The sequence below is a fragment of the Quercus robur genome, chromosome 1, assembly GCF_932294415.1.
Source record: "Quercus robur chromosome 1, dhQueRobu3.1, whole genome shotgun sequence".
Classification (NCBI taxonomy): Eukaryota; Viridiplantae; Streptophyta; class Magnoliopsida; order Fagales; family Fagaceae; genus Quercus; species Quercus robur.
The window spans coordinates 12669488-12686819 of NC_065534.1; the positions used below are offsets into that span (position 1 = coordinate 12669488).

General features: G+C 32.8%; 1 protein-coding gene across 2 annotated transcripts; it reads right to left on the reverse strand.

Moving 5' to 3' along the window:
* Positions 1–1245: 1245 nt before the first annotated feature.
* LOC126721649 (uncharacterized) lies at positions 1246–7852 on the reverse strand. Of its 2 annotated transcripts, XM_050424705.1 has the most exons (6): positions 7610–7852; positions 7194–7325; positions 3710–3963; positions 2662–2873; positions 2293–2551; positions 1246–1799 (listed from the first exon to the last, which is right to left on the reverse strand). In XM_050424705.1, exons 3-6 carry the CDS (start codon positions 3959–3961, stop codon positions 1509–1511), a joined length of 1014 nt encoding a protein of 337 aa, XP_050280662.1. In that variant the 5' UTR covers positions 3962–3963; positions 7194–7325; positions 7610–7852; the 3' UTR covers positions 1246–1508. The 2 variants fall into 2 exon arrangements, with proteins under 2 accessions (XP_050280662.1, XP_050280660.1); XM_050424703.1 differs by lacking the exon at positions 7194–7325 and having other exon boundaries at positions 7610–7851.
* Between the last annotated feature and the right edge of the window lie 9480 nt (positions 7853–17332).

A 17332-nucleotide genomic window follows, 5' to 3' on the forward strand; every position in this document is an offset into this window, starting at 1 on the left:
CCAGCATTGTTTGCTGTGCTGTGGACTAGTTGCTACAACAAGCACTACTAGCTAACCTTGCATTTGATTTCTACCAGTACTGTACCAACCAAGAAAAACTGATAGAGGTCATCGTAGCAAAATTTTTTTTAAAAAAACATACATTTGTGGGCCACTAATTTCCCAAAAGTCCTTGTGACTAGCGATGGTGAAAGTGCCAACATCAAGGATTTCACCAACACTTGAAAATTTTCAATATCTAGTTGATAGAGTGGTAAATGAATCAGGTTGTGAACAAACTTGTTATTAGAGTTGTAAATGAATCAAGTTGCTCTATTGTGTATAGGAACATTTTAATAATGTTGTTAAAATAAAAATATTTTGCAGAGTCCCTCCTGATGGTATAACTAATAGTCATGGATGTTGTAATGCCAAATTCAGGTTTGACAAACACTAGGTGGAAGCAGGGTACAAAGACTAAGAGCATTCCTATCAAGGGAGTCAAAATTTTTAGCATTTACCATCTCAAAACACTACTTTTTAGCTAGCAGGTATTTCAAATAGGAAATAGCAACAAGGTGGGGTGTGATTTGGATAGGGGTGTTTTGTCATCGATAATGATGTGAAGTTGGCATTAATGTAATAGAGATGAAAGAGAGAAAAATTGTCAATCGTGGTATTGTTAAGAGAAAGAGAGAAATAATGAAGCAAGCAAAATCCATTTTCGTCCCATTTTCTCTTTACAATGAAAAAAACCCGCAAGGTAGATCAAGACAAATTGGGTCAAGCGGGGTGAGAAACATTTTGTCAACCGAGCCCTTTCCAACCAACTCAAGTTTTGACGGTAATTTTCATTGTTTTAAAAATCGAACTAAACCAACCCTAAACTGGCCCAGTAAAAATCGAAAATCAGACCTAATTCTGGTTCTTTGATCGTTTTGATTTTTAAAATCATGGTCCTTTTAGAGTTATAGCACATACTTCATTTTTTTTTTTCCTGTAATTTTTAAATAAAAAATTAGCAAAAAAATTCCATCGTTTTCTATTAAAAAAAGAAAAAAGAAAAACAAACTTCTTATCTTCCTATAAATATAATCCCCTTTTCCTTTCAATTTTCTCTCTTATTTCTCTCTCTTTGTAATTCATTGCTCTCTCTCTCTCTCTCTCTCTCATTTCGCTTTTTCTCATCTCACCATCTCTTTCTCAATCGTTGGCAGTTGATTGTGGGTTTCTTCAAATTTACCAATCTAACTACTCGGATAAATCTGAGTTAATAACTATATTCATCATTTCAAAACCAACAAAAAACAGAAATTTTTTTTAGCTCTCATCCCTAAAAACAATCTTCTGAAAACTGAATACATTCTCTAACATACCCTTAAGATTTCGTTGTTTCTTTTTGCAATACATATGATTCCACACAACATTTTATTTATTTATTTATTTACAATACCACAATAGCAGTATGGATATCAGAGAGTTCATACTGAGGAAGATACCATCATATGGTTGGCCAAATAACAAGGAGTTTAGCCAAGCAAAAGTGCCCTGATAATGGTTTCACATACATTGCTGTTATTGATCATTAAATGCCCTCCATCCGGAACCTCATGATAACGAATCCATGGAAGCTTCTCTGAAAGATATCGGTTAAGTTGATAAGGAATCATCTTGTCTTCGTAGCCTTGCCAAATGTGAACTGAGCCCTCATTGTCAGGGAATGGATTGCTTACGTCCAGGGGATCAAATTCCCATTTGGCATAACCAGCTAAAATGTCCCGGTGCAGCGATTCATAAACACCTTGCTGTTTCACCTTTTCCTGAATGGAGAAACATAAATGAGAATTATCAGCTGAAGAATCTTCATGTTTTTACTGCTTGCCTCCACATCCCCCAAGGAAATACTAAATCAAATAACTGAGAGAGGAATAGCTTGTAAGGCTTTACAAGTTATTCCTATGAACAATGACAGGAGAAAAATACGTTCAGATTTACAATAATGTGCAATGTGCCATTTTCTATGATGTGGTTAAGGTAAAACCATAAACTTGACAAGCAAAAAAGGTTTTGCAGTTTGGGATGGACCTTAGCAACTGCTGAATTCTAATAGCTTATGACACAAGCAAAAGCAAAAACACTAGAAAACATAGACTACTAATCACATTTTGAGTCTAATGTGCTAGATATTAAATTCCACCCAGATTACTCAATTAACTATAAACTTGAAACTAAATACCATGATTAATGTGTAATCCTTCTCACAAAATATTAGTGTGGTGTGATAAAAGAAAAATGCATAGGATATGTGACTACCTGGCCAACACTAGGGATTTCTGACAACCTCTTCAAGATCTCAAAATCTTGGTTGGTTAAGTTTGCCGTACCCATGCTTAATGTAGGGAACCATGTCTGTGTCATCCACCAATAGAATAACCAAGGGGTGTAATGTGCAATTCGAAATGTCCTTTGGAATGATAGAGGCAACCTCCCAAACGCCTCTCTTGCTAGATTAGCAGGAAAACAAGGCCACCAGTAGTGTACGAAAGGAACAACCAGGGCAACTCCTGACAACCTGCAAATAATGTCCCAGTAACATATGAAAAGCAACCAGTCAGAACATTAAAAAAAAAATTAATTAAAAAAAAAAAAACACAAAGTTAGTAGTAGAAGTAAGGATCATGCCTGTGTGGTATGTATTTCAGGCAACTCCAAACGGGGTAACCTCCCATTGACATTCCCATTACATAAAATTTAGGCCCAATTTGCAATTGATCAGCTAGTTCTTGAATATCAAATGCTTCACTCTTCACTGAGCGTGAAGGATATGGATCACTCTCTCCATAACCTGCTCTGTCAAAGAACAGGATATACATCTTCAGCTCCTCCGTAAGTTCCTGAAAATCAACACATTTTTCACCAATTTACCATGTCTTAGCATATTAAACAAAAAAGTGCACAATGAATTCCAGTTTAATCAGGTTACAAAAAATAAATCACTTATATTAATTATACAAATGAAGATCAAAGAAAAACATCCAGGTAAATCCAGTACCTAGCACCACTTTAAAACTGAGGTTATAAGCTTTATTTTTTATCTTATTTTTGTCCAGTATTAGCTATCAGTCATACAACCTTCACATTGCAAATAAAGACTTCGTATATTGTAATTAATCATCAACAAAACAAGTATGCACATTTTGATGTTTGGTGCAAAGATAAAATCTTGGGTAGTCAAGTGCAAGTGTGTGGGTCCAATGGTAGTTCTAGAGATTGAAAAATAAATATACAAAAAAGTAACTTGAAATGCTAGAGTAGTTTGGATTGATCAGCTGGTTCCTAATTCACCACCTCAATGCTAGAGTAGATCTGCTGGATATAGCGTATTGGACACTTTCAGAGATCAAAAAGAACAGTGATTATGACATCCCCCTAAACAAATAAATGAATGACTGTTTACTGCATCTTGCAGAACAAAATATTTGTGTGTGTGCAAGTGGGTTTTCTACCTAGCCCTGTTATTCAAAAATATGTGTCTTAGTTAAATCATGAAAAATGAAACCACTTCAGATAACATGATTTTATTTTTATTCATCACATTTCTGAAAAAATCACATTTGAGTGATAAATTTCTGTCCAGATAGTCTGTGACACAGGAAAATTCAACTAATTTTGGACGAGCTATCAAAAGTAAAAAAATAAAAAGAAATTAAAAATCAGAGCATGTTCATACTTGAGAGATAGGTAGATACACATCTTTTGAGCTGTCAAAGCCATGAATTACAATGATCTTGAACTTAGCCTCTTCCTTTGGAACTCCAGACTCCCTGTAGGCTAAATGCCTTCCATCGCTGAGTTTCACTCTATATGAAGTGACAGGAGGACCACCTGGTGATCCACATATCTTTGGAGGTGGAGGCTTCAATGCCCGATAAGCCCATCCCAGAAGACCCACTGCTAAAGCTACTGCAATTGGTGCAATCATTGCTGGGAAAGGTAATATCATAGTTACTACAGTACTACCATGTTGATGACAATATTAAAGAACTTCATAAAGAATATTAATAAAATATAGGAGTCTTGAAGTTTTTGAAAATGTTATATGTTCATGAAATACAGTACAGAGAGATATAAACAGGCAGGTTCTCCATATGATATATGGCGCTTCATGGCTTCAGAAACAATGCCATTTATTTAAGAACTTGTTCATTTTGAATATTTGACATCATCATTCTTTCACAAGGTTTATTCATAATATGTTTCATTTCTAGAAAGCAACATGTGCAACATTTTACTTTTATTTGCTACTTGCAAAAACATACGTCAATGGGAGAAGGATGATCATCAACTTTAGGTGGGAGTTTTGAACCTTAGTCTCTCAAATTGCCAGTAAACTTATAATGGTAATTTGAAATGTCCGCCTGTATAACAAGGTAACACACATGAGGCAACAGGTGCAACATGCACCAAAACAAGCCACCACAATGAATCTCATCCAGCTTTTTTGTTCAGGACATGTGGATGCAAGAACACAGCATGATAGCCATTCGAAAGAAACTTGGGTGGCATAGTGGTTGATAAATGAATCACACCTGTATAAACTCACTGATTTCAACAGTGTCAAAATCAGGGAACACCAAATTTTTTATCTACCTAACCTCTATGAATCCCACTGCTCTCTCTTAACTATTTTCTGCTTCATCATTATATAAGGGCAATGTGAGGGATTGGGAAGTTGAGGAGCCATCAAACAACGAAAATACAGTAGATGGGGATAATGAAGGTGGGAATATAAAGTACAACCATTTTATAGAGGCTGCCTTGCAAAAAGAGGATGTTGAAAAGGAAGAAGAATAAGAGGATTTGCCCTGTTTCAAAGTGTGAAAGGGGTGTCAGAAATAAGGTGAGTGATTTAAACTTACCACCTGACATGATATAATGAGTTTTTCAATATGGAATATAAGTTGTCTTAATGAACCCCTTAAACAAAGAGAAGGAAGGCTTCTGTAAGATTTGGTTTGTCCATTACCGGCCTCGTTGAAACTCAGGTTAAGGAAAATTCCTTGAAGATCAAACAATGTCTTGTTCCTGGTTGGGTTTCTTGTTAACAATATGATAGACATCGTTTAGGGGGAATTTGGGGTGCGTGGGAATGAGGATTTGATAGAAGTCAGGAAGTTGTATAACTCAAATCAGTTGCTTCATTGTGTGGGCACTGATAGGAATTGGGATAGCCAGTACTGTGTTTCTTTTGTCTGGGTTCCTTCAAAGTCTGGAAGGTACACTTGCAATTCAGCATAAAATGAGATTAGATTTAAGCTTCCTAAGGCGGTTTGGGCTAATCTAGATTGGTTTAAAACTGCTACATGCAATCATGCTTCTATTTTTAAGCTTGCAATGAGAAATAGGCTATCAACACGCAACAGACTAGCTTCTTAGGTTTATGATGGTGACCTTTTATGAGTCTTTTGTAGAAGCAAAGTTGAATGCTGCAGTCATTGTGCTTTGAATGTCCTGTTTCTTGAAGAATTTGGCAGCAAGCTTTGATCACGAATTTGGTGACCTAGAGTGAGTATAAATGGATGCTGTTGTCCATTGGGGAATTCAATTTCTTAAAGGAACAATCTTGAAGGTTACTCTCTATAAACTAATTTAGTCGCTGTTGTGACACAGGACAAAACCAAACAGGATGCAATAACAAAATTGAATAACAAAAAATAAAAGATAGCTAACCTAGGAGTTAGCACTTGGGCTTGCTTGGAGTCAGCACAAAGTAAGAGAGAACAATCTAGGAGTCAACATCTATGGAGTAAGCACCATACTATTGGAAAAATTTCAAGAGAAATTTTATTAACCAATCTAACTGTAAAACATAACAGAACTTTGGGTTCCTTAAATAGAGTTCCAAGCTTATTATCCTAGTAGAAAACAACTTTACTAACCTAGTAAGAAAAAAAAATCAGAAAAGAAAATAACCTATACATAAATAAATCCTAAACATTTAGCGATTGGGCTTATGCCTTAGGCCCAATTAATAGCAGGTTCCATCCATAAGGCCAAAGGTTGGGACGTAATCTTTTTGCACATACATTGATAAGTTTATGTAATTAGAGGCCTATATCTTGTGTCCGCACCATGTTGTTACCATGTTTAGTCTTAAAGGAATGCTTAGGTTCATAATGGAAAGCCTCTATACTCAAAAACTTATAAGAAAGGGACAAAGAATGTATGTTATGCAGTTCTGGGAAATTAGGAGTAACAAGAGAATGGTAACAAGTTACAGCATAAAGTACCAAGATGCACCATTTCGTATCTTAGATCAATTTTACACATGAGGGGAAAATTAAGAGATTCCTAAAATCAAGGCAATAAGTGGTGAATACAGGCTTATGAGGAGTTGGGATAGGTACACCAATCGAAGGGATAGAATAGAAATTCTCTCAAGGCATTGAGTAGTCAAAGTTGTGACTTAAAGAGTAAATATCGGTCCGATAACATCATTTCAGAGAAATTATTTGCTATAAGTAAAATATTTTTGTGGGGATTAATTAAATTCAGAGTAACTACCAATCACCTCTCACACACCCTGCAAATGGTGGGAATTTTATGCACTAGAAATAACTTTTCATTAATAATCCATAAGTTCTAAACAAATACTCAATTCTACTCAATCAAAAAAGGATCTTATTAAAGTATATACCACCCTCTAGCCAAGTTTATGCTTGATTTGTAGTTGAATCAAGTACTGCCTCATAATTAAACCAGACAAACCAGCAGTTTAAAATGGATTCAGACTTTAAACTGCTATACACAAGATAGGATAAAACCATTTTATAACTGCTTAAGATTACACTGGGTTAATTTCTTGACAACATAAGAACATTGCATGTTGAAATTTCCCAACTACAAAAGTAACAATCAAGCAGACCAGATCAAGCCCAAGAGTAAGTACCAATCCAAAACACAAACTAGTTTAATTTACCAAGATTTTCCGTCATTTCTCAGATTCATTGAAAGTGAAAGTGCTACCTCTAAACTAATAAAGATCAAAACTTTCTAACAAAACAAAGTAACTAATAAATAGAGAGGACTAAACTTGCACTCTATCAAATCAAATGAACTAAATTCCAGCAAATGAAAAGAAACCCATTAACAAGAACTGAAATTCAAACAAAACAGGATAGAAAAGAGTGAAAAAAAAAATTGAGAAAACTCACCTTAGGGAAGTGGGTTTGACTTTTTTTTTTTTTTTTTTTTTTTTTGAGCTCAGGCTAATTCAGCTGATACTTTCATCTGTGTCCCAGCTCTCAACAGGGCCGGCCCTTCCCTTAGGCGAGTTAGGCAATTGCCTAAGGCCCCCAAGTGGAAGGGGGCCCCAAAATTTTAGAAAAGAACCAACCGGGTAGTAGAGGAAAAAAAATATATATTTCAAATGAATTACAAAAATAATCTGGCACATCCTTTTAACCAAAAAAAAAACAAAAATTTTGGTAAATCCTATTAAACATTGGTTCTAAACAAAATCATTGACCAAAAATCAACCAGATAAACTACAAATCCGATCTAAGAGATTAACCACAAAACAATCACAAATCAAAACAAATAAATCCACTCAAAACCCTAAAAATTTTACCTTTCTCTCTAGTCTCTGCTCTCCGCCTCTCTCTAGTCTCCAGCTGAACCGCCTCAGCCTCTCTCTGATTCTCTGCTCTCCGCCTCTCTCAAGTCTCAACTGCTCACCTCACCGTATCAGGTTCTGAGGTTCAGGAAGGAATCAGGTATAAAATTATAAATATTTGGGCACAGGGCACAGGGCACTGCATTTTATTTGTTAAGAACTTAAGAAGATAACTTTGTTTGTTTGGGCCCTCCCTGGCTGGTTTTGTAACTTTGTTTATCACTTATCAGTTTATCATTATGGCTGCCTGGACCCTCCCTGGACTGGGTGTTAAGTTTGGGCCTTCAAGGTTTTTTTTTTTGTTATTTTTTTATATTATTATTATTTTTTAAAGTCTGCATTTTTTTTTTTTTTTAGTTATAGATAGGATTTGTTTTTTGTTTGTTTGTTTATTTTTTATTTTTTATTTTTTTGGTGGGTGGGCCTTATTAATAAGTCTTGTGTCAGTGTTATGGCTGTGCTTAAATTTTTGTTATGCTTGTGCTTTTTTTTTTTTTTTTCAATTTATGTAGCTTGAGATTGCTAAAAACTTGTTATTGTTCAGTGAAATTACAACAATACTTTTTATATAAATCAAGTTCTATTTCTCATTTGCTCTACACTTGAAAGTTATTTTTTTATTTTAGTCTTTATAAATATATTGTTTGATTAGAAATGTTTACTAGAAAATATATATTTGGATATGAAAAACTTAAAAAAAGAAGAAAAATTAATTGAGTCTCAAAAAGGATCAATGGATAAATTTGTTATTAATAATAAACAAAATATAACACAAAATTTAGATGAAAATATCACAAATGAGCAAAAAATTCACCAAAATAATTTAGAAGAAGATGATGTTCAATTTTGCAATACAACAAATCTTGATAATGAACTTCAAAATAATTTAGAAGAAAATGAAAATAATTATGAAAAATATAATATAAAAATATTAAATAAACATTAATTTAATTAACATATAAGTATAAAAAAATGCCCAATTTTTAGTTCTTACCTTAGGACCCAAAATGCCTAGGGCCACCCCTATTTCCCTCTCATCCTCTCTCTGCCTCAACCCACGTCACACCGTGCTCCATGGCTGATCACCAAGCTCTCCTTCTAAACCTCCATGGCCAGAGCTTTTTAAGCTCATCACCTCTAATCATGCATCACTACTGAAACCTAGCCAAAATCAAATCACGACCACCACCACGGCCAAAACCCAACCAAAATCAAATCGCAACAAAAACCCAAAAGCCCACCAAATCACAAATCAAATCACACCCACCGAAATCAAAACACAAAACCCACAAAACAACCAAAATCACAAAATGAAAATACTGAAAGTGAACCCACTATTAAAAAAACATATATTGGTTTTGTTATTATATTTTAGAAGAAGAATTATCTTGTTGAACTAATTTTAAATCCAAATTAATCAAACAAATAAATAAATAAACAAAAATCACACACCATAATCTGGTGAAGTCTCGTGAGCCACAATTTCACCTAAATGGATCGTTTAGTTGAGAGGAAGAGATTTTCATAGTTTTTGGCTCGGCAGCACAATCTTCGATTTCCTTTCTTGACGTGGCTTTCGCTCGCTCCTCTCCTGTCAGCCTAGACGACGTATAAAGAGAAATAAAAGGAAGAAGAACAAAGCACCACATAAAAAAGAAGAAAAGAAAAATAATGAGAGAAGAAAGACGAACTGAGATCAGGTGCATAGCAGGTATTTTTTTATACATTTTTTACTCTTTTTTTTTTTAAACTTTTTAACTCTCCTTTAATATATTTTATTTAATGGTTGAGATTGAAAGTTGTTTTTTCAACTTTTAATCTCAGCCATTAATTATAATTGCATCAGGGTATTGTACCTGAATCTGAAAAAGACAAAGAGATCTACAAATACACATACACATACAAATACACATACATATACACATACACATACACATACATAAGCACGCATAAACACATACACATACACATAAACATACATAAATATAAGCACGCATAAACACATACACATATACATACATAAGCACACATACACACACATACATAAACATACACATACACATATACATACACATACAAATACACATAAACATATACACACATACACATAAATATACATATACATAAACATAAACACAAACACACATACACAAAAACACGTATAAACTCAAATAAACGTAAACATACACACACATAAACTTAAATATAAATATAAACACACATAAAGGCTCGATTTAGCACACTAAAGTAACTAATGAAATTGTTTGAGGATTGGTGTTAATTTGCAATTTTTTCTAATCTATATGAAGGTTTAATTTTTTTCAGTCTGTATGTGTGTTTATGTTTATGTATGTTTATGTTTATGTGTGTGTGTTTATGTGTATGTGTGTTTATATTTGTTTGTTTTTGTTTATGTTTGTTTATGCGTGTTTATGTGTATGTGTGTTTATATTTGTTTGTTTTTGTTTATGTTTGTTTGTGTTTATGTATGTTTATGTAAATATGTGTTTATGTTTATATTTATGTTTATAAATATAAATATATATAAACATACACACATACATAAACATACACACGTACATACACACTCATACACATACACACTCATACACATACACATACATAAACATACACACATATATAAACATACATAAATATAAATGAATATAAACATAAACACACATACACATACACATAAACATAAACATAAACATACACATACACACACATAAACATACACATACACATACACATACACACTCATACACATACACATACACATATATTTCTAATTCTCGCCTTAGGCCCCAAAATGTCTAGGGCCGCCCTTGGCTCTCAGCTGCCATTCATTTCAAGTTTCAAGGAACACGTCATATGTAACGACAACTGAAGCTGACCCACTACAGAATGTGAACCACTGAGAGTCACCAAGTTTTTATTTTATTTATTTATTTTCGCGGGCAAAAAAACATGACAGAGTTACAGTTTAGCGTCTTATAGGCTGCAATGCAAACATATGCAATTATACAAATAAGGTTTTGAGGTTTTTTTTTTTTTCGTTTTTGTTTCGGTCTTTTGTAAGACTAGTAGGTGCGTATCGTTTCAGGGGATTTATAATTCTATACATTTGTTGTGATAATTAATTTGCATATATGTGAAATAATCAATTTTACTACTTGATTCTTTTAAAAGAAATTATCTCTTAAAAGTTAAAACTTTATATATAGATAGGTAAGGCACATTGACATTAATTTAAAAAATACAAAATATCAAAATAAATGAGACACTTTATTATGTGGAAGTTGTATATTTACATCTTTGGAAAGAAAATCCAGAAGTTGGATTTGTTATCTTGTATAATTTTTTTTGGATTTATTATCTTTTATTATTATTATTATTTTTTATTTTTGCTTGAAGGTGATTTGGATGGAGGAAAATAATATATTTGGTCAATTTTGACTAGTCTATTTAGGATCCACAGCTGAATCACATTTCTTCGAATGTTTGAAACATGATTGTTAAGAAAGAACAAATTCTTATCTTTAATGTATTTTATAAGGGATCAGTTAACAGATACCCTTAGGGCATTTGCTAGTTTCTTCCAATTTATAATTATATAATTTTCTTTTATTATTATTAACTAATCGCAGACCCGTGTGATGTGCAAAAAAAATTTGACGATTAGTTTCTTTGTTAAGTGAAAAATAAAATATAGATGAGACTTTTAAGTATTAGTCTCACATATTTCTTAAAATGATACTGTGGGGTCATGGGCCCAAATCATACAATTGGATTTTGGGTTTTGGCCGAGAGCGTGGGGCTTTGGCCGAGAGCGTGAGAAGTCCGAATTTGAGGAGGAATATCTCCTCGGATAAGCTAAACGCGGATCGGGTATAGATCCTAATGATCAAAGTGACCTTCCAAGAAGCTCTTGTGATAGGGACGTGCACCATAAAACGTACAAGAAAGATGGGAACCCAAAAATATCTAAGGGAAAATTGCTACCACAGCATTGAATGCTCTGTAGCTAATTTCCTAGCCGCATTAATGAGGAAGTGACCTCTGAACAGTACTTTTCTTATAACCATCCTCCAAAGACTTCTAGAAGAGGCTGATTGGACAAGTATCAACCTAAGTCATCAACTATCCACGTGTAGGGTAAAGGTGAAGGAAGAGATGTAGTATAAATGAGAATAGAGACCTTAGAGGAAGGGGATCGGAAAACAGAGAAAGGACACTGTAGCAATCACAATTGCACTTATACTTTGTTTACTTGATTTATATGAGCACTTGCCTCCTCGGACATGAACACTTGACTCCTCGAACAAGGAGTTCATCCATATTAGCCGTTGTCCAATTCACTAAAACCTAGTTATTTGACCCACTCTCTACAAATTTATTGTATTGGGCTCACTGGACCAAGATCCCATACATTTTGGGCTTGGGCTGCAAATCGTGTCCCTACAGATACAATTATTTTCTTAAAGAATAGTTGTTACAATATATTAGATTTTTAAAATTAAGCTACCTATATTCATTATTTGAATGTGTTTTAAATTTTGAGATTTTTTTTTTCAAGGAAACATAATGCAGTTTGCATTCAATTATTGTATAAGGCAAAATATTTTGTAAATAATGTAATGTGTAGTTGGGATTTGTTTCTAGTATTTCTACAATTGGTTCATCCTCTGTACATCTTAAATGACTTAAAGAGGAAATAGATATAAGTAAATCCATAAATTATGTTATAAAAAAAATACAAGACTTTAATAACATAAGGAAAATGTAATTTTATCAAGAACTTACTAACATTATACTGAGAATGTGACATCACATAATTGTCAATGATATTATTTTATTGATCATTTAGGGATTAAAAACCTATATTATTATTATTATTATTATTATTATTATTATTATGAGAAAAAGATATAGATGTTTGCCAATTACTATAAATTGAGTACATCTCTAACCACATGCTTAATAGTGTAAGGAGGATTTTCATCCATCCACACCATATAATTAGAGGTGACAACTTTTAACCAAACTCATTAAGGTTAACCCATTTATTACCCATTTAATTTTCGTAAGTCTTGACCCAACCCAACTATGCATTTGGATTAAATGGATAAAAACCCATTGAATAATCTAATTAAATGAGTCTAAATGGTTAAAATCACAATGTAACCAATTAAGGGGTAAATCCATTTTTATTTATTTAATTTTTTTTAACCTTCAACGTTGATATAAGTAGAAAAATAAATTTTAAGCTCCTAAACACAGACACCAGTTTCCCCTCCCTCTCCAAAGAGCAAATCTAAACTCTAAATTGAAAATTTCTTATTGATTTTCTTGAGTTTTCTTATTGATTTTCTTGAGTTTTCTTCTCATTTTCCCAGCTACCAAGCACATCCTAAGATTGTCTAGTTTCTCTAAGTCTCTCTCTCTCTTTGACTAAGTGTCTATGTTGTGCTCTAAGATCATTAAGATCTGCTTCTCAAGCTCAGAGCTTGGCTAAGGTGATGGTGTTGCAGACCACTGTTGAAGACAAAGCCCCTCCATCCATAACATGAACAATGCTTTAGACCCATGCATACCCCATGCCCAAGCAATAAAAGCAGTTTACACTAACCTTTATGTCTACAACAGCCTCATCACACCCTCAACTCCAAGTCCAAGCTGCCGCTGGAGGTGATGGCTGATTTTCGGGGAAGACCTTTGAACCAGGTCTAGCTTGGGTCTTCCACATGGCATGCGTTTTCTAACGTGTAATTTTTCTTGGTATCCAAAAACTGGGATAGGAGAATTTTATTGGTTTTATTTATTTATTTTTTCAATCCTTTGGTTAGATTTGATTTACTAATTTTTCTTGGCAACGTTACACAGGGATATGAGCGTTATTGGATTTTTTTTTTTAATTTCCTTTTCTGTCCTTTGGTTAATTCTTTGAGGCTAGATTTTAATTTTATGTCTTTGATCCATATGGTGGGTGTTTTGGTAAATTTGTTTGGAGTGAATGTATTTTAGTAAAATTTTTATTAAATTTTGGGTATTTGTAAGTAAATATATATATATATATATATATATATAATATAGGATAAAATTTAAGTATAGTATTTAGGTGTTGTTCCTTAAGTTTCATTTTTAAGATTCAGTCATGTGAAATTTTTTTTTTTATGAGAATGAAGTATATTTTTAGTTAAGCATAGCCACACGATTGAATCTTAAGAAAAGAACTTAAGGAACAATAAGTACCTAAGTACTGTATTTAAATTTTGGCATAATATATAAATCAAATAATGGGTGGGATGGAGACTAAATGGGTTGGGTGGGTAATTGGTATTTAATATTTATTTAAATGGATAATGAATGGATAAATGAGTAATTGTGTACCCAATCCATTTATGACCTAACCCAAAATGCACCCAATCCGCCGAATTGCTACCCCTACATCCAATGAAGAACTTGGGGGTTGTTTGATTTGTGCTAACTGTTTTCTAAAAATTTGAAGCTAGTCCAAAAGTTACGTAGCCTATAGTTGACTCAAGCCATCAATAATACCATCCACACCAATGATTGCATACCAAATTCTCAAATGTGTGTCCAAACTCTAATTCATAAGACATGTGCAAAGCAATATTATTGCAAGCCTTGTCTACCAAGTACTTGCGCACTACTTTCTCCACACACACACCAAAAAAACAAAAAAAAAAAAGTACTTGTGCACTAATAGTGTTTTCATGTGAGATAATCAATATGATTTTTTCTCCATTCTCCAATGCCTTCCTTTTATAACTATTATTAAAAAAAGAAAAGAAAAAAAGATTCAATGCAAAAATAAAGCAAAGGACAATGAATGCAAATGCAAAAACTAAACTACATATTCCTAGGACAAAGGATGACTCTAAAGATGTAATCCTATGAGCAAAACTTGATTACCTACGACATAGCACAAACATTAATTGCCTTAAGAACTCAAACTAAAGACTATTTAGTGGTTTCGTAAATAGATCGGCTAATTGATTTTCAATGTAGAAAAATTCAAAAGATATGACTTGAGTTACATAAGATCATGAATAAAGTAGTACCTAATGTTTTTGTGCTTAGTCCTAGAGTGTTGAACATTGTTTTCGGTTTTAGGGTTTTTTGTTTTTGTAAGAATAGTAGAGTAGATGCACATTATTTCAGGAGAATTTTATAATTTTATATATTTGTTTTAAAAATTAATTTGCGTATAGATGAAATAACCAAATTTCCTTTTCGATTCTCTTAAAAAATTGATCTTTTAAAATTTCATATATGGATAGGCAAGGCACATTGAAATTAATTTAAGAAATAAAAAAAAATCAAAATCAATAAGACACTTTATTATGTGTAAGTTGTATTGTATTTTAATTTCTTTGGGAAAAAAATTCTAGAAATAGGATTTTTTTTTAAAAATTTATTAATATCATTGTTTTTTGATGAGAATGCAAAATGTCATATTTTTCTCCCTTAATGTTTAGTCTTTTATATTTATTTGATTCCTAAATGTACTCATTATTCTTATATTTTGATTTAGGATGCAAATGGAGGCATTAAGTGCAAAACGTAGCTAATTGGGCGATTCTGGACAGCTTTGACATCGCTTCGTAATCTGGTCATAACTCTCTCATCCGAGCTCCGATTGAGATGATTCAAGATGCTATGGAACGCCAAGACAAATCTCTACAACTTTCACGTTTTGAGTTTTAAGAGATAAAGGCTGAATCAAGGTCGAAATCGGGTTTGAAGTTGCTGCACCTGCACTGTTGACGTTCTGGAATGTTCCTCTGCCTACAATTCTAATACGCAGATCTAATGCGGTTTATTTTTGGAAGCTTCCAGATTTGATGCATGAAAATTCCAACTGAAAAATACCACTTTCCTAGTTATATTAGGACTTTGTTTTATTTTTAATATTTTTCCTTAATTAGTCAGATTTGGATATTATTGAGAATATTTTTAGGAAATTTTGTAAGCTTGGGAAAGGGGGAATTAACGTGTAAAAGGGGGAGGAGAAATCAGAATTAGACACACACACCTCTCTCTCTCCTCTTCTCTGATTTTCTCCTTTGAGTTTTCATTATGGCCCTGCGTGGCTAAAACTTTTACACTTGGTCGGAGGAAACTGAAACCTCAAAATCAATAAAACTGTGAAATCTAATTTGTTTTTATTGTTCAATTTATGTTTTGAATATTGGATGTTCTTTTGTGCCTATTTTCATGATTGTCTTGTTTAATTACTAGGAGGCCTACTAGTTTATTATTCGTTGCAATCTACTGCTAGGTTAGATATCAAATCCGTAATTGTTTGGTCTCTTTAACTTGTGAAGCAATCAAGATTTAATGATTTGCTGCGTTAGAAATTATTAGATCTTAGGAAGAACGCTCAACTAAATTAAATACAACTACTTGTGCTTGTGTTGTTTAGTTTCATCGATCTCTCTAATTCTTAAGGCTGCTACTAGATTAAACCTTTAGCGTTTGTCTTGGGTTGTTTAGTAGTTAGGGTTTATTAGATCGTTTGTTTTCTAATTAATTGCGATTAAGGAGAGATAGGAAAATAGTTCCAACGGTGAATATTCAAAGTGTGAATTGATATATACTTACATCGGTGATCAGTTGTAAAATTCCAATGGTGGATGTTGACTTAGACCAAGGTTTGTTCTCTTGATTGATTTTGATACTTTAATTTGAATTGTTCCTTAGTTGTTTTTTTTTTCTTTTCTTAAATTTTTTTTCATTATACTCAACCCCCCCCCCCCCTCCTTGTTCATGTAGCATAAAATTAGGCTAGATACTCTCTGTGGGAACGATCTTTACTCGCACTACTACATATATTTTTAGGAGTATAGGTTTTATTTTTGGTTGCCTGCGACAGCACACCATTTTCCTCCTTAGATAATCGCAAGGATCATGGTTAAGAACTTAAGGGGATTATTATTATTATTATATATAAAACTAAAATCTCTGAAACTCCCACAATTTTTCACATCATCATTTTACTTATAAAAAAATTTTAATTTTTTAAACTAAATAGAGAGAGAGAGAGAGAGAGAGAGAGAGAGAGAGAGAGAGAGAAATAGTGAGAGAGTCCTAATAGGAGTCTCTCTCTCTCTCTCTCTCTCTTCCTTAATCCTAAAGTTTTTTTTTTTTGAAACCTAAAGTGAGTCATTTAAAAAAAAAAAAAATCTAACATGTGGTCTTTTTTTAAACTAAATAGTAAGAGAGTCATAATAGGAGTCTCTTTCTCTTTTTACCTTAATCCTAAAGTTTTTTTTTTTGAAACCTAAAGTGAGTCCTTTAAAAAAAAAAAAAAATCTAACGTGTGGTCTAATTAAAAAAAATTATAATTATTTTTTTAATCCTAATTCTAACGTAAGTCTCTCAAAAATTCAAAAATTTCGGTTTTATATTATATATAGATAATAATAATGATGTGACAAGCTCTAAAGATATAAGAATGCAATTTGTAGATATACTATCAAGATAATATAGATTAAATTGGTAGTGGATAGTATATTTAATTGCAGTTGAGTATTATGTGAAGTCATCACCATGAAATAGCCTACGCCGGAATGTGTTATGTGAAACCAATGATATGAAAGAAAAAGAATTTTTCTAAACCATTATATTGAACAAAAAATTACTTATTTT